The 22,819-nt window shown below is 40.6% G+C and overlaps 1 protein-coding gene across 1 annotated transcript; it reads left to right on the plus strand.

Moving 5' to 3' along the window:
- Nucleotides 1-5,207: 5,207 nt before the first annotated feature.
- Nucleotides 5,208-19,569, plus strand: LOC150089040 (protein CASP-like). The gene is made up of 8 exons (XM_090370394.1): nt 5,208-5,304; nt 15,473-15,609; nt 16,917-16,986; nt 17,079-17,236; nt 17,325-17,441; nt 17,531-17,617; nt 18,366-18,422; nt 19,537-19,569. Exons 1-8 carry the CDS (start codon nt 5,208-5,210, stop codon nt 19,567-19,569), a joined length of 756 nt encoding a protein of 251 aa, XP_090226520.1.
- Nucleotides 19,570-22,819: the final 3,250 nt, after the last annotated feature.

Here is a 22,819-nt window from a genome sequence, read left to right on the forward strand (position 1 = left end):
GACTGATTAATAACTGTTTTACAATTGTTGCGAGCTTTGGCTGAGGCATAAAATGAACCTGGATATCTGGATATAAGCCAATTAGGATATGCGTTATTCTTCTCTTGAATAGCCTTAGCACATTTATTGAAATACCAAAGTTTAGAAAAAGGACGAGATTTTAAGGTGGAGTGTAGATTAAGGGATTTCATCCCTACAAGAATAATATCATTGATACGATCTAAGCAAAGATTGACATTAGAAGATTTAAAACAGTAATCCGACCAAGGAAATTAAAGAATCACGTAGATCATCCCATTTTGCATTCTTGTAATGCCAAACAACACGAGGCGTAGAATGTCCACGGGAGAAAGGCTCGATTAGAGAAGAGACCATCGCCAAGCTGTGATGTGAAGTACTTAGAGGACCACTCGCCTGGGTCGTATACTTAGAAGGGTTGTTTGTTAGAAAACCCCTAGCTTGTAGCCGTGAAGGGTATTGCGTACGGCATGTGCGTTTTGTATGCAACACAGAGTTCTTCTTCTAAATAGATTAAGCATGTTGGCTGCTGGTTAGGATTGTCTGGTATTCTTGTTGGTAAGTGAACAATCTATACAACAAGCTGCAGTTGTGAACATGAAAATCACCAACGAATATTAAACTCACCAAGGGAAATTAATAGTTGGACTGTAGAACGTCCTTTTGAATAGGGGCAGTCGTGAAAGAGTTTTAAGTGATTATAGGAGTTGGGAGAACGATAGCGGCAAGAATACGGTTGTTGTCGTAGTAGTAGGGTTTTAGAAGTATCAGCGACAAAGACCATATTGCTCCGTGTATATTTGTCTTTAAAAATTCGTGTGCTCTTCGGCCGATGGTCGATTTTTCTATTTGCTGGATGAAAAACCTCGCCTGAGAGAGTTGAACTCAGCCACGTTGGGAAAAACGATCCATAAAAATTCAACCCGTCATCGACGGGACTCGAAATCAGGTCTTTTCTATCCGGTATGGGGAGGACGGCGATCCTACCAATTGTGCTACCTACGAGGGCGACAGAATGTGGTAGAGAGATTTTAAACCAGAGAAGATAGAAAAGAGTAGGCTCAAAATTACTAAGTCTCTGACAGAGAATATCAGAGCGGATTTATGCACAAGTACCACCTTTGAAGCAAAAGGAACAGTACAGTTATTTAAGAAATCGTGCATCATAAAACGAAAAGCTGATATCAGCGGTGGTTGAATCATCCAATAATTAGGATTCTGTCAGAAAAAGTAATGGGTTTGGCAGACTGTAAGTGGAAATGGATATCACTGAGATTGGAACTGAGACCACGTATATTTGGGAAACTAACGAAGAATTTTTAGGAGGTTTACATCTTTTTGCAGATAAGTTTGTTTTATTAGTTTGACAATTCATGATTTATTCAGTAGTAAGAAAAGGTGGGGAGGACATGCTGTATGAAGTAATGAAATTTTTTAGACGCACGGCAAGAATATACCCAGCGCCATGACATAACGTGGCCCTCCCCCGCATACACACTACTCGACTCCCTCCAGTCACTATCTGGCAGAGGCAGAGGCAGAGGCAGCGAGATATACACAAGCCTCCTAAAGAGTTACCAATAGGTTCAGGGTGGTGGACTATCTAGTGGCCAGCCTGCGAACGCCGTTTAATAGCTGTATTCTCGAAATTTAAGGATGGTTGGATCTGGTCATAATATCCATCATAACCTCACAAGACATCAATAATACTGCATAATTGGAGGGGTGAGGCGGTTGTAAGGAGGCTTTTCTCCAGGCTTTTTTCTGAAGACTAAATATGGGTTCTACTACTTCAAGTCTCCAATAAGCAAAGTGGTGGTATTTCACCAGTTGATGAGAGTCACTACCACTTAGTATTGCCTGATAACACAGAGCGGTAGCATTCTTCCGTGTGGTGTGGGTGCGATACCTTTACCCTTTGCTTACGTTGATTCGCACTGGTTACATCTAGTATACTAGGTGCCATATTTCAGGACTTACGCATGGGGGTTATACCCAGAGTTACTGACAGTCCAACTATTGCGAATGTGCAAGCAGAGGAATTGTTTGTCACAGACCGACCGGACATTGCCAAAATTAGGTCCACTTTACTTGAGTGTCTCCTGAATATCACTTCCATCAGCGTTTTAGACTCCCAGGTAGCTTGACATGTCTGAGAGAATGTCTGTGACAGCTTCTAGGACTAATTTATTCAGTGATCATTGAGCGTGTATATACCATTTACAATAGGAATTCTTCGCGAACCAATGAGTCCGCGAATTCCAGAAACGCCTTATACTTCCCAAAACCCATGAAGAGCTCCCAGAATTCGTACAAATAAGTGACTAAAATTTCATGGAAAATATTCCTATAGTCTGCATACAGCGTTCTGTGCCTCATAATATGATCGGTGTCCTGTGCTGCACCACACAGTTGGTTAATCTTATACAAAATCTGTCAATCTTATCCTTAGGCTATGCCTTTGACCAACATGCTTCTGAAGATACCCTCAACTAGGCCACTTTGCAAATATTGTCAATTGTATAAAGTCCCAGCAGAAAGGCATAACCTGCCTCACTACAGAACCGTTCCGATGTTTCTGCCATATTCTTTCAATCTCCTGTTGAAACCTTTTTCTCTTCTTTTTCACATGAGATTTATTTTAATTCCTTTCAAAATTGGGACACGATTGCATTCCCAATTTTGAAAGGAACTAAAATAAATCTCATGATTAGTCGATCAGAAGGAAGGATTCCAGATAGTTTAAGATTTACCGGTTTAGGCATTTCCTCACTACTTAGGAAAGAGAAGAAATAATTGCAATGAGACAATAATTTCAAAGGAATGATTTGTTATCCTTTTAGAACTGGTTGGAGGGAATTACGCTGCAGAAGGGAAAAACCTATGGAATAATAAACTAAAAAGCGACACAGAAACAGTCCCAGGGGAGTTTTCAAGCCCAGAAACACAGGTTTTAAGAACATGTGAAAAAATACATCGTGATCTGGTGCTTTCTTTGCCTCAAGATTATTCAGAAGTTTACTAGCATCCGTCTGTTGGAATACCACGGAGGCATTGAGTGGAGTGTCTTTGGTATGGTAAAAAGTGATTTACCAAGATCATCGATAAAAGAGTTGGAAGAGAAGTAAGATGGTAGTTAGTCAGCTTTATTTTTAGCTCAGGAGGCAATAGAGCCAACATGTTGTAAAAGAGGCTGAGAATAAGTTGATGGAAGTTGCGGCTAATAGCTTTGGCAGGACATCAGAAGACTTGGCAACCATACAAAAAGCAAGTTTTCTTCTCTTAGCCTGTTCAGAATAGAGTTTGGATTTATTAATAACTGTTTTACAATTGTTGCAAGCTTTATTGTAAGCAGAAAATGAGACCTGTTGTTGTTTCAGGGACTTCGACCATCGATTTGCCTGTTTGCTGGAAGCAAAACCCGAATTTCCGGGAAGAAAAAAAAAAACATGCTACCCTCGCCTGACTGACTAACTCATCTACGTTGTGAAAAATGCCGATAAAAAAAATTCGGGATTCGAACTCAGGTCTTTTCTACCTGGAGGACAGCGAAACTGGATATTTGGACACAAGTCAATTATAGATGCTGCATTTTTATGTAGAAGAGCCTTAGCACATTCATTAAAAAACCAAAGTTCAAATAAAGAACTTCCCTCGTGGGTTGCACAAGGATATAATCAACGTTCTCTCCCCACACAGAATGGAAAAGGTCTTAATTGGAGAAGTTGGAAAAGGTCTTAGTTGGAGAAGTTGGAAAAGGCCTTGGAGTCTCATCAATGATGCAAGGGCTTGGCTCAGTTAGCGATTTGAGATGAGGGTTGCATAGTTTTTCCACCCCGAAAGTTGAGGTAAATTAACCACAGAACACACTCAATTTTCGGACACAATATATTAATGCAAGATATTAATGCATCTCGGCCAGCTGGGTCCGTGTGATTAGAAAACAGACGCCAACTGGAACTGTGAACATTAAAATCGCCAAGAAAAAATTACCTCACTTCAGAAAGTTACACTGGAGAAAGTGGAGCTTCAAAGAGTGTCAAATGATTAATGGAATTGGGAAATCAGTAGAAGCAACGGACGAATTTGACAGAATGGGGTGGAGAGATTTTAAGCCAGAGAAGATCAAAAAGAGGAGGTTCCAAATTACTAAATCTCTGACTGGAAATATCAGAGCGGACATATGCACGAGTATCACCTCTGAAGCGAAAGGAATCATACAGAGAATAATTTAGATGTATGATTCCTTTATGGAACAACGCCGTCCAGTTGTCCATCCAGTACGATTCCTGGATGGGACAACGCCGTTAGCCACAGTGCCAAAAGTCTCTTCGTTTATTAACATTATGAGAAAATCTGTGGCGTTTACACGTTGCATATTTCAGAACAATAGTTCTCCATCCCATAAAGTCAGGATTTTATGTACTTGGTTTGAAGAAGACGAGGTTAACTAAGGGAATTCTTGCAATCGCCAGGCCACACATTTCTGGGGAACTACTGCTGGGGAAGATTTTGCACAGAATGGTTCACACTTCCTTCAATGGAGTAGCATTTGGATTTTATGAATGGTTCATTCTGACAAAACGCAGATGAAGTTCATATAATTAAAATTCACGAATCCTGTAAGAATGTTTACATAGTTTCCCGAGTTCATGGCTGATGGTATTTCACTCCTACAAATGTATTTATTTATATTTTTTGAATTTCAAAATAATGTAATCAGTTGAACTGATATTTCCTGATTTTATTTGCATATGTGCCGAACTCCAGATGAGCGTACGATGAACGAGGGACCTTGCTTCGGACGCAAGCCTTGATGATTTAATCTGAGATCCTGTGAGGATGTCGCAGACATCCTCAAGTGATTATTGACGTCCACTGATCTCATCCTCAGATCAGCAGACGTCGCAGTGCTACAAGAAAATTCGGATTTAACTGTTCCTGAAATGAGAAGATCAATAAAAAAAAATAAGTATCGAAATCGAATTCGTGGATTCTAAAATATTGTACTTAAGGGATCGGAAATTAATCTCCTCGGCTCTTCTAACCAGCGCTGGAATTACTTTTCAACTCAATTTTTGGTATATCTGTTGAAACCTTTGGCATTCAAGTTTTTGTCTTCTTGTTTAAGTAGGAGAACATAAAAAAGTTTTTGAGAAGTTTATGAATTCAGTCTCGATACTTTACACATGGATACGTGGTGCGATGGGCTCCACGAGGTGCTGGAGGGAGGTCACAGGTACAGAGTAGCCCTTGCCAACGACTGCTACATCTCAAAGTTTCTAGGTAAGCTAACAGCGTAGAAAAATAGTTATTGAAAAAGAGACACGAAGAATATTGACCATTCGTGCCACAAAACTGCCCCCAATTTCTGAAGTGACGTGAATGGACAGGTGAACCGGATATACTTAGCTAGCATGAAATTGAGATACATAGCTAACAAAAATATTAAGCATCGTACGGATTACGAATTTGAAATTGTAAACACAATCACCACCACAGTTTAGGTACTTTTTCCACCTACAAATATTTTTAAAAGGCCCAAATATAAAATTTCATGAAAATCCCTGCACTAGGAATCCAGTTGTTACATGCGGACGGACAGACATGGTAAAAACATTATGCATATACACTGCTCTACCATTAATATCCGGACACATACCTTTAGACAAAAAAACAGCTTTTATTGTGTCATGTGATATTTTGTGCTGAAACATTTTGCTTTTATGACGGCCTTCAATCTTCGCGGCATACTCTCAACCAGCTTTTTATAAATGCCACGTGATATGTTCCTCCACTCGGCCTTTAACGCAGCCACCAGTTCGGCCTTGTTCTTTGGACGATCTCGACGTGCACGTACCCCACTACCCAATGTTATTATTATATAAATTATTAAATTAGTCTTCTTATTATATTTGTACACATCAGCCGGTACACATTACCAAAGATTTCTGTCCTATACATTTTGTCTGTACCTAGTTCTTCTGGATCTATATTTAAATTATTAAAATAATTCACAGTATTTGCTGGGAAGAATCTCCCCAGAGAATCCAATTGAGTCAATTGGCACTTGAGACTTGGTTCTTCTCTGTTTATTCTCTGTTGTATCATCCGAGGGCGAGTGATCACGTTTCCCATTTTCGGCGCATCTATTCTCTCTCTCTCCGTTAGTAGCTTTGCCAGAGTTAAGATGTTTCTAGTCACGATGATATACTTCCAGGGTGTGATGTCCAGATTGGCAGACAAGACCGCTCTTGAGATGGTAAACGGTTTCCCGGCGATCTTGTTTAGCCATCTCAGGAGCCAGTATTCTACTCCTAAGAAGGCCTTGATGTTGCTCTCAGGGGCCGATGACCAGATAGTCGATGCGTACAACGGAATCGGTGTAACGCATTTAAGGATGCATTGAATCATAAGATGAGGACTTCGGAGACCGGTGAGTTCTTGGCTAGTGCTCAAGAGTGCTGCGTATGTCTTTTTCCTAATGTGTTCGAAGTGAGGTATGAAGTTTAATCCTTCATCCCACTTAAGGCCAAGGTCAACATGTGCGGGGGATTTTTGGACTCTGGTGTTGTTCACAAAAATCGTAATTTCATTTTTCTTCTTTTTGTTGGTGAAGGTCATTTGGACAGTTTTATTTTCATTAAGTCTCAGGCCAGTGTAGTGCAGACATTCTTCTAGTTTCCTGATTGTCTTGTTTGCTTCCTCTGATAGATGGGGTGCAGTTTCTTGTTCTTTAGAGGTTACAAAAAATTTCAAATCTTCAGCATATGTAATAAATTGTTCACAGTTTTGAGCTAAAAATGGGGCTAGTGCTATTGCGAAGAAGGTGGCGGACCCCCTTGAGGTACTCCCCTGGAGATACAGTAAGTTGCTGTTTGTTTCCCGTTTACTGCGATAATTTGTCTTTCTTGAAGGGTGTTAGTCAGAATGCTTAAAGTGCTTCTTGAAATGAGGAAATACTCCTTGAGGATTACTGTTATAGCTGGGATCTGGGTCGAAGGCTGCTGCTACATCCAGGAAAACGATGTCCAACTGTTGTTTATTATTTAAAGCTAGCTGTATTCTGAGTAGAGCCTCCATTAAATTTGTAATAGTCGACCTTCGAGGAAGCACAGAATGTAAGTATTCTGGCCTGTCCCCAAAGCAGTACTGATTGACGGTGTTCAGGATTGCTTTTTCAATTTTTTTTGCAGAGAGCATCCGATTGTGATGGGCCTAAAGTCTTTACTGGTTTTAGGATTGTTTATTTTTGGAACTGGTTTTACGTAATATCTCTTCCATGTTTTCGGAATAACCCCCTCACTTAGTATTCGTTGGAAGAGGTGGTGGAGCGGGTCGATTATGTAAGCACTACATATTTTTATCATGAATAGCATTTTATCATCACTACATCCCAAAGATACTCGATAGGATTCAGATCAGTACTCTGGGCTGGCCAATCCAACTTTTCTACACCCATGTCCTCAAAGCACTCTGTTATGACCCGAGCAGTATGGCATGGCGCGTTATCTTGTTGATACAGGTGGATTTCCCCGAAGTATTGCCATAATGTTGGAAGTGCATATTGCATGGCATTCATGGTTTTGTCAATAACGACTAATGGGCCCAAACCATGAAAGGAGCCCCATACCATGACATTGCCTCCACCAAACTTCATTGTTGGGAGGACATAATCAGTCAGGAAGAAACTATTCCCCTGGCATTCGTCACACCCAGGAACGGCCATCAGACTAGTAGAGTGCGAACCTCGACTCGCCTGTCCATAGGACTATTTTCCACTGCTATACAGTCCAGGATTCGCGCTCCTTACACCATGTTAATTGGCGTCTAGCATTTGTTGAAGTGATCAATTTTGTTGAACTGTTGAGGTAATTCTGTTGAACGTGTCATCTTGAATTCCCACTTTTGCAATTGTCTGTTCGAAGCCCAGTGTACATATTTATAGCAGGTTCTGTGACATTTTGCCTGCATAGGACCTATTAGTATTAGTATTAGTATTAGCATTGGTAATGGCCGCATGGAGCAAGAAAGCCTATGGCTTATGCTGCACCAGCCAAAAAAAAAAAAAAAAAAAACTGAATAAAACAATGATAAAAAAAATAATAATAATTAATAAAAGAAAGGGAAATTAAACCTATCATCCTATGCGCTTCCCTTAACCGAAAGTACTATCCAGATGACCTTTGAATTTCCCCAAATTGTCGGCCTCTACCACCCATGAACGCAACTTATTCCAGTAATTTATAACTCGCTGGCTAAAATAAAACTTCCTGCAGTCCAATCTAAAGATTTCCCCCCGTAACTTGAATTTATGTCCCCTAGTTCTAGCATCACTTATAATCTTGAAAGTTTCGTCCTCATTCATTTTACTGATGCCTCTCAGAGCCTTAAACACCTCAATCAAATCTCCTCTAAGGTGTCTAGTTTCCAAACTCTGCAACCCACATATTCGAAGTCTTTCTTCATAAGGACACCTTTTTGCCGATCTCACCAGGCGAGTTACCCTTCTTTGCACCCTTTCAAGAAGCTCCATGTCTTTCTTTAGGTGCGGTCTCCATACTTGAACACAGTATTCCAAGTGTGGTCTAACATAAGCCTTATATAATGGGATTATCACGTCCCTATCTCTACTTTCAAAAGTTCGATAGATCATCGATAGGACACCATGGGCCTTCCTTGCAACCTGTTTACAATGCTCAGAGAATTTCATGTCTGACCGTATCGTAACACCCAAGTCCCTTTCCTCCAGTACTGGGTTTAGTTGAACTCCACCAAGTGAATAAGTTATTTTGGGATTACTGTTTCCCAGGTGTAATACCTTACATGTTGTTGGATTAATGCTGCCATTTTTCTGACCATTCCTAAAGTCTATCTAGGTCTATCTAGCTTGACAGTGGTCATTAACTACTCTACCAATTTTAACATCATCTGCAAATTTAGAAATCACGCCCTCTATCCCTTCATCGATGTCCTTTATGAAAATTAAAAACAACAGTGGTCCTAATACTGATCCTTGGGAACCCCACTTCTTACATCAACCCAATCTGAGGAATAGCCATTTATCACAACCCTCTGCCTTCTACCCTGAAGCCATCATGATATCCATCTAAGGATTGTCCCAGTGATTCCAACCTGTTCCAGCTTATAAAGCAACCGCTCATTGGGACTGAGTCAAAAGCTTTGCTGAAATCTAAATAAACAATGTCGAAATTATTCCCTAAATCCAGCTCGTGAGTGACCCTTTCGAAATAGCGAACCAGATTTGTTAAACATGATTTTCCCTTTACAAAGCCATGCTGAGTATCCTTGAGAATTTCAATTCGATCCAAATGATCCTGAATTCCACCCTTGATCATTACCTCCATGATTTTCCCTACTACTGAAGTCAGACTGACAGGTCGATAATTTCCAACTTCACTCTTAGAACCACCCTTATGTATGGGAGATACATTGGCACTTTTCCAATCCAACAGAATCTCCCCAGAGTCTAATGATGCTCGCATAATTAGCCTCAATGGTTCAATGCACTCGCTTGCCGCCTCCCTTAAGATTATAGGGTATATTCCATCAACTCCAGGAGCCTTACTGGTCTGTAGGCTCGAAAGTTTTTTCATTAAATAATCTTGCGAAATTTCAATATCATTAATCACATATTTTTCAACTTCGCTCCCACAATTTCCCACAAAAGGCTTTTCATTTGTAAATATCGATGCAAAGTAACTGTTGAGTTAATCTGCAACGGCAGCTGGTGTATTTATTACTATCCCCTTTCCCTTACGTATAGGTCCGATCTGGTTTGTCCTGCTCTTCTTGGCATTTATATATGTAAAGAATTGCTTATCCCACCCCCCTCTTTGCTCTGTTTGCTAGTGATTTCTCATAAACTGCCTTTGCCTGTCGAACCTTTTCTGTGGCTCTGTTACACATCACCTTGTAGCTGTTATGCTTCAGTACTTTTTATTGCTCTGTAACCTTTCCATGCCACCTTTTTCTGCTCAAGTAATGTGGCAACTTCACTATTCATCCAACTTGGAACCCTTCTCCTGGAGTATTTTTTAATGGTATATACGCATTCAAGGCATCTGTGATTAATGTTTTAAAAGCGTACCACAGTTCAATTGTATTCATTCTCTGCGCGATATCTACCCACTTAATAGAGGCCATGTAGTACCTTAAGGCATCGTAATTTCCTTTTCTGAAATTAAAACCCATTCCTTTGGCTTTTACTTCTGCTACCTCTCTTTCTCTTCATCATCCACCGTAGAACTGCGTGATCACTTCCTGCTACTGGTTCCTCTACTGTCAGCCCTGTTATGTCATCTGATTCATGGGTGATGATGAGGTCTAGGATATTCTTTTCTCTAGTACTTTCCCTGACATGTTGATACAAATAACAGTCACCTAGTTGATTTAAAAATTTTGTTCCCCATGTCGAGTTTCCTTCCCATTTACTCCAATCAATTAGAGGCAAATTGAAATCACCCATAATAAGGCATTGACGCTTACTTGCCCATTCCATTTGCATGTAGAGGCTTTTGTCATAATCTTCACCATCACCTGGTCTGTAGATTACTCCTACTCGCATTATACCTTTGTTTCCAAAGCATTATACCTTCGCTTCCTATTTTCCCATCCATATATTAATGGTAGAGCAGTGTATGCTAACGTGTCTAAAAATGGAGAAATAGAGAGAGAGAGAGAGAAAATGGAAGACAGAATATTGAAATAAAATAGATTGAAAGCTAAAGATGAACTGAGAATAAATGTCGTTCATTAAGAATGAAAAAAAAAACGGTAATTAGAGTAGAAGGGATAATCGAATTTAATCAATTGTATATATTATTGATAAGTATTCTGGGTAAGATGTCGAATTATTTTTGGAAAGTATAGAGTGTGTTGGCGTCAACAAAGTTTAAAAGCCCTTGGCCAATCAGGCCGAGATTGGACAATGTCTGTGCAATTAAGAATATTTCTTCCAACCAATTTCTTAGTAACATTTTTCTTCCTTTTCAATCACTAGCGTCCAGGTTAACTACTGAGAAAAGGCTCTCATAATTGGGGCACTTTCTTTGCTTCAACAACTCCCATTACGAACACGTTGCTCGCAAAGTGGATTATGATCCGAGATTTCTCGACATGAAACTAATTAACCATAAGAATAAATTTCGCAGGAGTGTGCGAAATACTTCTTAAGAATAGGTTTACTATTTGAGAGAGAGCACACAGTGACGATATCAGACAGCGACTTCCATGGTATGATTTGACTTTTCCTAATTAAAATAGTTAGGCATCTCTTCTTGTTTTCTAATAGCTACTAAAGTTTTCTTTAAAATAAACACAAACTGTGTTGTGGCTATTGTCGCTGCATCCGAAAGGTCGTCTTTGGATTTCTTGGAAAAACTTATTTTTGGACCCAAAATACATAATTTCAAAACAAGGACAGAAAACGTCAGCTATTATAATTAGCATCACCTTTTATGCATCTTCGAAAATCCAAATTGTATTTGCTGATCAAAGTATGGGGTCCCGTAGGGATCCTGTTTAGGATCTTAATTGTATTTTGTGATATGACAATCTGAATGATGCTGATACTCTTTGGTTGCCTGTGCAGGTGATTTTTAATGCCTAGAGAGAGAGAGAGAGAGAGAGACTAGAAAGGATGACAAACAGTTCTGAGAAGAAACTATTGAGACGTAGTTTTAAGTCTTCAAAATACTTTCCTCCCCATTTCAGTAAAAAAAAAAAACCTGCAGCCATAATCATTCCACTGCAGGATGGAAGCCTTCTCAACAATTCATGTTGAGGGAAATGGCCCATAATCTGTCACACTGGTTCAGTGTGGATTGGCAGATCGACCGTATTTAGCAATCCGGGGCTTGAACCTCGGTCTACTCAAAGATCGTGTGCTACTACACTCCTACTCCTGACCACTCGGCTACGGAGGCCTTCAGTAATCTTAAGATGATTACTGAAGCTTTGAGATGTCTCTAAGATGTCTTAGAGATGTTTTTAGATCTCAGGAGGCACATCTGGTGTTTTCCAATTATTTTTATTTATTTATTTCGTATGATGTGATCAATACACGAAGGAACCAGTTTTTTCTTGCTTCCTTCGTGTATCGTGGCCGGGATATCCAACCAACCGGTTGGTTCGGCACCATCCACTGTCCAGCCCGAGGCGGGAATCGAACCCGCGACCTTTGGGTTGCCAGGTAGGCACTTTACCTACCCGGCTAGCCCTCAGGAGGCACATCTGGTGTTTTCCAATTATTTTTATTTATTTATTTCGTATGATGTGATCAATACACATCAGGAGCACATCTGGTGTTTTCCAATTATAAGAACATTTTTCTAACTCAATTCATTGAAACATGGTGTCAGATTTATGGCTTTCTTATTTAACTCGACAGAAATATGTCAAAGTACACCATGGCACTCCCTTAGAACACCATAACGCTCACTCAGTAAACCCTTCCACACCTCTCCACGACAACCCTTAACAAGGTTCTAATCTGCTATAAAGAAGCATTGGCGAAGATCACTCACATCTCTCTACCATCATGGATGATGAAACAAAAACACGACTTTGAGATTAAATCTATGGAGAGTTCAATCTTAATGGGGACTCGGTGCATTATGGGACATCGGTGGACAAGTTTGCAAAGTCTTACTGACTCCTGTATATTTACGTTTTCTTTTAAAAATATTGCAGACGTTTCCTTTAAAATAAGCTCTTCAAATCTCTAATTAAAATAACAAGAGCAACACAGTTGCTGCTTTATCATTCTGCTATTCCAACTTTGACTTCTTCGGGACATTTTTCTCGCTGCTCGACCAACATCCACTTACGTTAACTACCATGAAAGTTGTCTTTAACGAGGACACGTTCTTTTACTTAAACAACTCCCATTACAAGTACGTTGCTCGCAAAGCAGATTGTGATCATCCGAGATTTCTCGTCGTAAAGATAATTAACCATAAGAACAGATTTAACAGATTTATTAGCTCAGCAACTGCGAACTCATTTCGGGCATGCAAATCTTACGAAAGCTTCTCAGACTTCGAAGTAGTTGTTAGAAGTGTTTTGGAGGCGATTTTGTGCCACCATCTTTAGAATTTTCTTGGATGCTCTGCCACGTTCATGAAAGGGACCGGTAAGATACGGAGGAGGATCCACTTGGTGGTTCATGTTCATCTCTTGCGTATCAACACACCGAATCCTGAAGTGGATTGACATTTATCGCTTGTAATGCAGAAAACTCACAAACTTCAAGTTTTGTGGGTTTCTGTGATTATCCATGATTTTCTCTGCAACTCCTCTGACCTGAATCCCATCGAGTACATCTCTGACTTCCTGGGAAGACGTATCACAGCTCTGGACTGTCCAGTGACACTTCAATTAACTTAAACAGCACTTAGAGAAGAGTGGTGACCAGTGTTCCGTTATCCTATAGGCAAAAAAGACATATGCCTAGGGCCCCGATCAGAGGGGGGGGGGGCAAAATCATTGTTTGAAAAACTCATTGCTGTTTTTAACTTTCTCCCTGCCAAGGTGAACGAACTTTACTTGAAGATTAATTTGAAAATTATTTTTTCAAAAATGGTTTTACCGATTTTGAGGAAATTTTATATTTAGTTCTTAAATCATATAATTTGTTTGTTTTGTTGTCACAATAAAATGAAATTGAAAATGTTCTTTATTAGTTTTTTCTTCAGTTGGGGCTCCCAAATTCCATTTTTACTTGGACCCATGAAGGTATAACACGCCACTGGTAGTGATGATTCCGCTAAAATTGGTAGATTCTTGCTTTTGTGGATCATGTCTGATGGTTCCTACGATCTTACAGCTCTTGAGTTGCTTTGAATGTTTTCGACATCCACTAATCAATTTTCTTAGGCTTGGTCTTCATCTTCATCATGAGGAATGTACAGTATGTCATCTTGTTTTGACCAGTGTATTTCTAGGAATTTTCCGAATGTTCAATGAATATTTTAGTGTCTGAAGATTTGACATGGAGATAAAATCCTCCTTTTTTATGAAACAGCAAGTGGTCTGGATCAACGACGTGACTATAAACAGCTTACCAACAACTGCCCGGTGGACAGAACCATGCGACCAATAAGGGGGAAAATCTGCCCAAATGCATCCAATCATTGCTCCAGCTAAACGTTGTCCAAATCTTCGGACTGGCTGTTTAGTTATCAGCAGAAAACTTAGTCCATTAATGAGCGCACCCACCGATGCTGACTACCATGTCATAATTCGTATTTAATCTGACTCTCTACTTTATCTTTTCATCTCTCTCTCTCTGGCGCATCTATCTGCACCGTACCTGAGAGAGAGAAAGAGAGAGTTATATAATTCTGCTCTCGTAATGAACAGATGTAAGCAAGGCGGGGGAAGATCTCCACTCCTCCAGATATATTGATTGAGACGCTCACTCGCTGTGACAAGTCATTTTTCTTGGGGCCCGAAACTGCCTGCAAAGTGAATAATTTAATTTGGGGGAGCAAAAAACAAAACTATAAATGGGGCCGGTTCACCTGCGTTCGCAAGAAATTCTATTCACACACACACGGCAACGGAAATCATCCCCACGTCCAGGAAACGTATCCAAATCTTCTGCACGTACCGCGCTCATACTCCCCCCTCTCCCCTCCCCTCCCTCTCCCCATCCCGCATACACTCCCCGGCATATGATTTAGGCAGATGGTACAATTGAACGGAAGGTTGAGAGACGGCCGCTGTGCTATGGTAATTAGCTTTGTTTTGACTCGCGTGTTCTTGCTGCTCCTAATTAAGTTGTTATTTCCCCATCAACAACACTCTAATTAGAGGCGTAATTAGCCGTTAGCACTAGCGTTAATTACTCGGGCCGTAATTGGCAAAAACGTAAACAAGAGTAGGGCAATCGGAAAGTATGCGCCACAGAAAGCAACGTATTCCTCCCCGCAGAAAAATAACTCGAGCACACATACGGCGTTCAATTATCAGCGCAGTGCGGTCATCGCTATTAAATATGGCAGCGAGACAAAAACAAACAGACGCCACTAATTCAGGGGCCCCCTGTGATTGGTGTACGTTGAAATTGCTCTTGATCACGCGATCCGCACTACAATTACGCTTTTGAACTTTGTTCTTACAACTGCAGTTTCTTTTGCCGCATTTCATTGCCGGAATAAATTTCTCCCCTTCACCCCCAAACTCTATTCCGGCCCCTTCGATCCCCCTCCTCCTCTTCCTCCTCTCTCTCATCCCATCAGTGTCGTGTTTGTTAGCGAAGCTGATATGTGGCAGAAAGGATTACAAGCAATGTGGCTTGTATAAAGCACGATTTCAATCGAGATACGTCAGCAAATGGGACAGCTTTTGGACACCTCGCTCTCTCTCTCTCTCTCTCTCTCTCTCTCTCTCTCTCTCTCTTATTGAGTCTTTGATTTTTCTTCCCTAGATCGCTTCGAGGTTCTGCAGATGGAAAGAAGTGAGTTGTATCGCCAAGTGAACAGCCAGAAACAGCTGATAATACAACTAGAAGAAGATTTGGCCAGAGTGAACAGCTTGTCCCGGATGTATCGAGGAGAGGGTGAGGTAAGTTCCCCCCCCCCCTTTGTTATAGAACGTATGAAATACAAGAAAAAAGAATAAGATCTATATGTTGTAAAATTATAAAGTCTTGCCTATCAAAGAGGTACTTTATTTATCTCTCTGTAACCCACGATTCTCAGCAATTTTTTCTTGATGAGTCTTGCCTGGTGGTCAAGGTTTGCTTTTGATGTTACCAAACTGGCCACTGTCTCGTAGGAAGGGGGTTGCTCTGACATGTGATAGAATTGGATTAATCCAAAAACCTTTGCAGTTGGATCAGTGGTATCCAGCAGGGTTGTCTCTCTGAAAGATGATGGATAGCAAAGGACTCCTGACAACTCTATCGGCTACAGTTGTTTATAAAGGATGCGCAGCGGTGGGAATGATGTGCTAATGAGTATCCGGTGCTACCCTACCTCATTCTATACCTGTATGTTCTATCACCATGATCTTCAAAGATTACCCAATTCTGGCCTTCATTCCCTGTATGTAGCTCCCAGCGAAGGTTTCGAATCATTGGCTTTATCATCTTAAGGATGGAAGGATTTCGATGATTATTTCCATGGCAATATTTTATAATTCCACTAGGATATGAATGTACTAAAATCCATCTTTCGTCTCAGCAGATCATAACCAGAACAACCACAGAATAGACTGATTCCATTGCACTGGCAATGGAAATAGGGACCTCTGGAAAAGTCTTTATTGATTCATTCCCGTTACATTAGAGTGTGTCCTCTATTATGAACATTCCAAGGAATCAGGATAACTGTTTATTTTTCAAAGGGTCCCTTTTTAGTGGTAAAGGAAAGTCATGAGTTTGGGGGGGGGGGGGTTGATAACGATGCGTATACTAAGAGTCTCTACATGCAACTTAAATGGGCAAATGAGTCTGAGTGACTTGTTTTGGGGGAATTTCAGCTTACCACCGATCTACCTAGAGTCTACCACCAAGGGTTTACTCTTGACTATCGAAATCTATTGCATCTGCTCAATTGCACCGCGGAAATTACGGAAAAGCGACACAGAACGCTGAGCAAAAGCATGCTGTTGCTTCATGACAATGCACCAGCCCACACTGCTGTCGCAACCACTGATCTTGCCTGGAAATCCGGACTTCGTATCTTGCCACACTTGCCTTATTCGCCTGAGTTGACACGTTCTGACTTCTTCCTCTTTCCGCAGTTAAAATCATTTTTGCAATTTTTTATTTTTATTTTATCACGCGACACTGGCCGTTTGCAACATATGCATCCAATCTAAGAACTATTTTATTTATTTATTTATTATTCTTTTTTTTTTTTTTGTAGGGTCAGGCCGAGACGTTACTTCCTCCAGAGATTATCGCTGAAGCCACCAAAGAGATTCTCCAAACTTCCGGTGAGCAAATTCCGTTGTTCTCCGTTCTCCGCAAAGGAACCTCTACCGAGGGCTCTTTTACTATTCTACCTAAGCCTCTTCCACTTTCCTAGTGTTTATACGTTTTCTGCTGTCCCCGTGGTATTTACACATGCCCTTTCTTGCAGGAGGATCACCCGTTGTCGACCTTGGCAGAGCTGCAGAAACCCTCCTACCGATCATCTCTAGTCAACGAGAGCGACTGCGCCAAAGAAATCAAGAGCTCGAGGAGGTACCACCTTCATCTTCTTCATCAGTATTAAGTTTGTATTGCAGTCTGCAACTGTCTAAAATAAATAATAAAATTCTCTTTCTTTCAGGAAAATGCCATGTGCCGACAGAAGATGGCCAACCTAGAAATCGATTTGGATCGTCTTAAAAATGATAATGTGAAGTTATATGCCAAAATCAAGTTCCTGGAAACGTATCCCTCAAAGGTATTGTGTGTGTGTTTTGGCATACCATCTTATATCTCTATTTCACCAATACAATGGTGCATTGTGATATTGAGTTGCTTTTCTTACAGCGCTTCCAAGCCGATGATGACACGGAAAAACAATACCGCGCAGAATATGAGGAACGTCTTAATCCTTTTACAAGCTTCAGTAGAAGGGTGAGTAGTGCTCTGTCCTAAGATCGTAAAATTCAAGTTAGTTTTCCCGGTTTCAATTATTTGATGAGCTAGAACGTTTTAGATTAAGGTCTATCTGGCATATGGGTTGAGATCCAGCGGCTACGTTGGCTTTAAGAACAGTTGGAGTTACTGTCATGTTCCTGGAACCATATTCACAATTTGGGTGATGGCGTAGTGTCTTTCACATGACAAGTAAAGAATCACCACAATGGAATACACAGTATCCTCAATATTTAGATGGATGCTGTCTATTGGACATTGATCTGCAAGTATCAATGGTCCTTGTCTTGTGAGGACTATGTTACAATGCTGAACATGTTTTGTCGGAATCAACTGGGTTCGCTGATAACGGTCCCAGTTGCTTCCAACAAATGGTCCATGGCTTCCCTGGTTCCGGCTGCTTGATGTTACGAGAATCAGGATTGATTGTAACAGACGACCCATTTAATTGTCACTTATGGCTGTCTTTGTCTCATTTTACGGGGTTCTTTTGTGTGCAAACATTAACATTCCATAACAAAATCATGGTAACATATCACCATGATTTTGTTGCAAAGATAATGACTCATGTCGACCTACCTGTTACCAGTATTTCATTTCAAATTTGGGTCGCATCGCTTGCGCATTTTAACTTCGCAAAGATTAATGCGCGCAGTGTTGTTTTACCAAGTTGCCTGTTGCTATGGTAAACATTTACCAATTCATTTTACTTTTTCCACTGTTGCAGGAAAGACAAAGACATTACAGAAGTCTCAGTCCGTTTGAGAAGATCACGCTATCCATGGTAAGTGTGTATTTTGTGTGTCTATTCAAAGCTAGTGGGGACCTTGATTTTCCCCATTGGCTCAGCAGCTAGACCAACCTGAATTGTGGTATGTGGTCTCTGCTGGAAGATGTTTGTAGGAGACTACTAACGAACTGTATTTCTCTTTCAGGGGAGGATGATCTTGTCCAATCGTTCTGCAAGAATGGTCACCTTAGCATACACTGTCATTCTGCATTGTCTCGTGTTCTTGGTAAGTCACGATTGCAACTGTTTTTTGACCTCCTCATTGACTCCAGGGTTCTATGTCTATTTTGTACCTCAAACAACTGACACACTCTTGCTTTTTTCCAGGTTCTGTACAAACTGGCTTACACCGAAACTTGTCACCGAGATATGGCAGCAGAGTGCAATGCTAGGTATGCAACCCACCATTAAAAATGCGCGGAGAAATCCAGTTCATCTGTTTCAATAGAATATATTTTTGTTAGTGTAATTTTTGCTTTACACTGCCCTGCCAAAATATAATGTGCACCGTGAAAATCGAGAAGTTACACGATACAAAAGAGAATAAGTGGCTTGCTTACCCACTTTGTACATATACATTGAGATAGTTTTGCATTAGGAACATCTCCAACCGGGTAGTGTTCTTCCTCTGCAAATGGTTGGTAAAGTAATCCTGCATATTCGTGTGCATCAAGAGTGGATACATACGAGAACTTCCTATGGAAGAACCTCCTGCGAAGGATCAGAGTCAGATCCAACCTTCTGTCCAGAAGAACAAACATGTCGTAGTAACCCAAATCATCATGCAATACATGACGGGGGTTGAACGAGCCTTACGCGACCCAGGTCATCATAATGGTTTGGAGCATGTTTTTGGACGAGAAACCCTGGGACTTCGTGATACCTGTTGATAAACTTCTCACTGAAGACTTGTTTCATATCACCAACAGACAAATCAGCCTCCTGACACTTTATGGCCTGGAGTCTTCTCGCTACCAATCCAAAGAGAAACTCACCCCAACCTTGCCATTTTTATCACATGATCTTCCATCTGTACGTGTACTCGTTTTATTTTGGCAGGGTATTGTATTTTATACGAAATATTCACCAATTTTCTTTTCTCTTCCAGATTCTTGGAGCACATGCAGAAGGTTCACGGTGATTCTGCTATTTAATTTGTTTCAGCCATTCTGCACCTGCATTTACCCCTATTCACGGTCCCTCTATGGGTTCCGCATATATCTGTAGTTTTCTAGATGTATCTACATGGTTCTTAGAAGATATTATTCAATATTCATGTTATGTATTACTAGCACGTTTCTGCCTAGTGTAGACACCTTCAATAAACTCTTACACAACCCAAGTTTCGGATATTTCTACCAATTCTACACACCACCCTTGACATTGAAAATGCAAAAGAAGATAGGGCCAGCCGCGCGCACGGTGCTGTCTCTTTGCACCGAGGTGGGGACTCCAAGTGATGTGGAATTTTAACAGACCTCAAGATGGCCAATTACTGAATTTCCACTGCAGATGGAAGTTATCTGGAGTTAAATGTCTGCATCGACATCTGGGGCTCCCTGGCCTTTTTAAAAGCCCTAAAAATGTCGTCCAATGGGGACCAACAGAAATTGCTTGGTGGTCCCTCGCGATCTTGGTGTTCTCGAAGCTACTCTTTTTGCCTTCTGGCTGCAGATAATTTGGGCAACTTGACTACTTCCTAGTGGTGTATGCGGACAATATGGGGTCCCATCAAGGGCCCTGCGAACAAATGCCAGAACACAACAGAACCTAACACAATACCTACACATATAACACACGATTGTCTGTAAGAGTAGTTCAAACTCACCTGGCTACTAAATACGGCGATGTTCGTATTTTTAATTAGTGAACAAAATAATGGAAACAACTGCGACAAGAGTTACAAGTATGCACTAATATGGTATTGGCCACCCTTTTTTTAAAACAGTTTGTATTTTACGTGGAATGGTTTCAAATAAATCTTGGGTTGTCTTAAGAGGCTGTGCGTATTGGACCATTCCTCAGGGAAGGATGTTTCAAACTCCTTCAGTGATGAAGGTAGAAGAAATCATTCTCCTCCACAAATATGCCCACAGCGGCTCAATAATTTAAGTCTGCTGATTTGATCTCTCAAACCAAGATTGGACTTATCTGGCTGTGCGTATTGGAGCATTATCACTCTGATATTGCTTCCAATATGCACGTCGCTTGTGGGGAACAATTTTGTACCAGGATGAACGTGGTTGTTCACAATATCAAGGTAATCACTGTTCAGGGTGATGATTCATAAAGATGAATGCTGAATACGGTTTATTTATTATAATTTTTGCCAAAACATGACCCTTGGACAGAAATTTAAATTCAAGAAGCATTTCTTCCAGGGTCAACGGAGATTAAAATCAATACCAATTATGTTCTTGCAAATACCTGGGGATTTATCATTTGAATTTCAACTTTTTTGTAATAAATTAAGTTAACGGAAGAGGTGGGTGATCAAGTGTGGGAGGCAGAGGCCAGCACACGAAAAAGAACAAGGTGTCGAACCAGTTTGACACCTCGAAATATGGGAGTGTATCTCTTAAAGTAATGAAGAAGGACTTTGTACGCGTACTTCATAATAAGTGTTTAATATTTATGTTAAAATTTACGCTGACAAAGAAGCGAAGGTCGTGGTGGTTAATTGGCAGCGTAATATTTTTAAGATCTAATTTGCTTCTTTTTATTTTTGACAGGAGTGTATTCATCATTTGTTCATTTTGGAAATAAGCCAACATAACAGAAATATTTGATAATGAAGTAAAAAAACTCTTTAAAATATATCACCATGTCTCAATATCAGTATGAGTTCTTAATATTCTGTCATAGATGTAGTAATTTCTGGTCCCATAAGTTTCCGTTTGTTTCCTTTAAGCCCTCTCGAAATTTTCAGACCCCCCGTCGCTGGTTCTCAACTATTTATCGAAAAATTTGAAACTGTCTGCATAAACTAATAATCTAACGGGAATATTTTAAAATACACTCAGTGATCACTGAAATATGTTCGCTCCAATCGCAGTATAAAGAGCCGAAACAGTGGTAATTTGAATCTAGTTGTGCAATTCAAAGTGATGAACCAGCAATTATGGGACGTGGTAAAGATAACCACGGAGTTTCAAAAGGGCATGATTGTGGGTACTTCCATATCGGAAACGACACGTCTTGTCTCTTATTCATGGTTGTTAATCTTTGTACATCTTAACAACCTATGGTTGTTAAGATGTACAAAGAATGGTATCGAACGGATCAACTCACCTCTGCCGACAGAACTGCAGCAACTGCGACTCAGCGCCAGGTCACTTTGCGACAGTTGACATCGCAATACAATGTCCCAAAATGATGATGCATTGCTGGAGCATCAGAGGTATGTGGTGCCATACCAGATAACCCAAGAGATATCTTCTCCTCACCGCTGGTCATTGTCGACGGAAAATGCTATGATGTCAACAATACGATGGTTAGACACTGGAGGACTGAAAACGAGTGTGCCGGTCGGATGAGTCCAAATACAACGTGCCGATGATAACGTCATCAGTTGGCCCCACTGTGAGAATTTAAAAACTATTTGAGACCACTGTAGTCGTCTTTACGAAAGCAAAAACTCTTCCCTTTACCACTAATGGTAGTAATATCTCTAAGTAAATCCTATCAGTACACTGTGATCACAGCCACCTTTATCTGCAGATTCTGTTTGCATGAAGAATCGCTGCTGATTGTTGTTGTTGTTGGTTTAGGGATTTATTAGGTGCATCGGGAACTACGGCCATAGTGCGCCAGTATTGCTGCTCTGCTTATGTCTGTGTGACACCACGTCTCTGATGCTCCAGCAAGGTCCGCATATAATATCTTGACCAACAAATTTATTTACTATAATTCTAGCCTTGGTGTACATGCAAGTATACATGCACCTGTTCTTATTCTTAACTACCCTAACACAGCCGATGTATTTACTTGTCCCATGATGACTCCCAGCAGTTCCTTAAATTCCCAGCCTTGCTTTCCAGGCTGCTGCTCATCCCAATAGAAGCAGTGCAAGAATCACTTCCACCTCTGTCTGCGGCTACTGTTAATCTTTTAGTCTGTGAAATCCCCCAAGCCAGCAGTTTTCCGACCCACCTAACACTGGTTCGATAGCATCAGCAAACATTCTTGCACCCTTTCTATTTAAGTGTATCCCATCCCTGTAGAAGAAGTCTCTCCTGTTAACAAGCACAGACCAGGCTGAGAAAAATTCTACCCCGTGAGCCATTCACAATCTCTTCAGGGCCAAACTGATTGACAAGGCTCTCATTATATACCACTTTCAAATTTAACCCTAACTCGCGACCTTTTTTCAGCATTTCCCTGTGCTAAGT

Source organism: Mastigoproctus giganteus, chromosome 3 (assembly GCF_048544385.1).
Source record: "Mastigoproctus giganteus isolate SK-2022 chromosome 3, ASM4854438v1, whole genome shotgun sequence".
NCBI lineage: Eukaryota > Metazoa > Arthropoda > Arachnida > Uropygi > Thelyphonidae > Mastigoproctus > Mastigoproctus giganteus.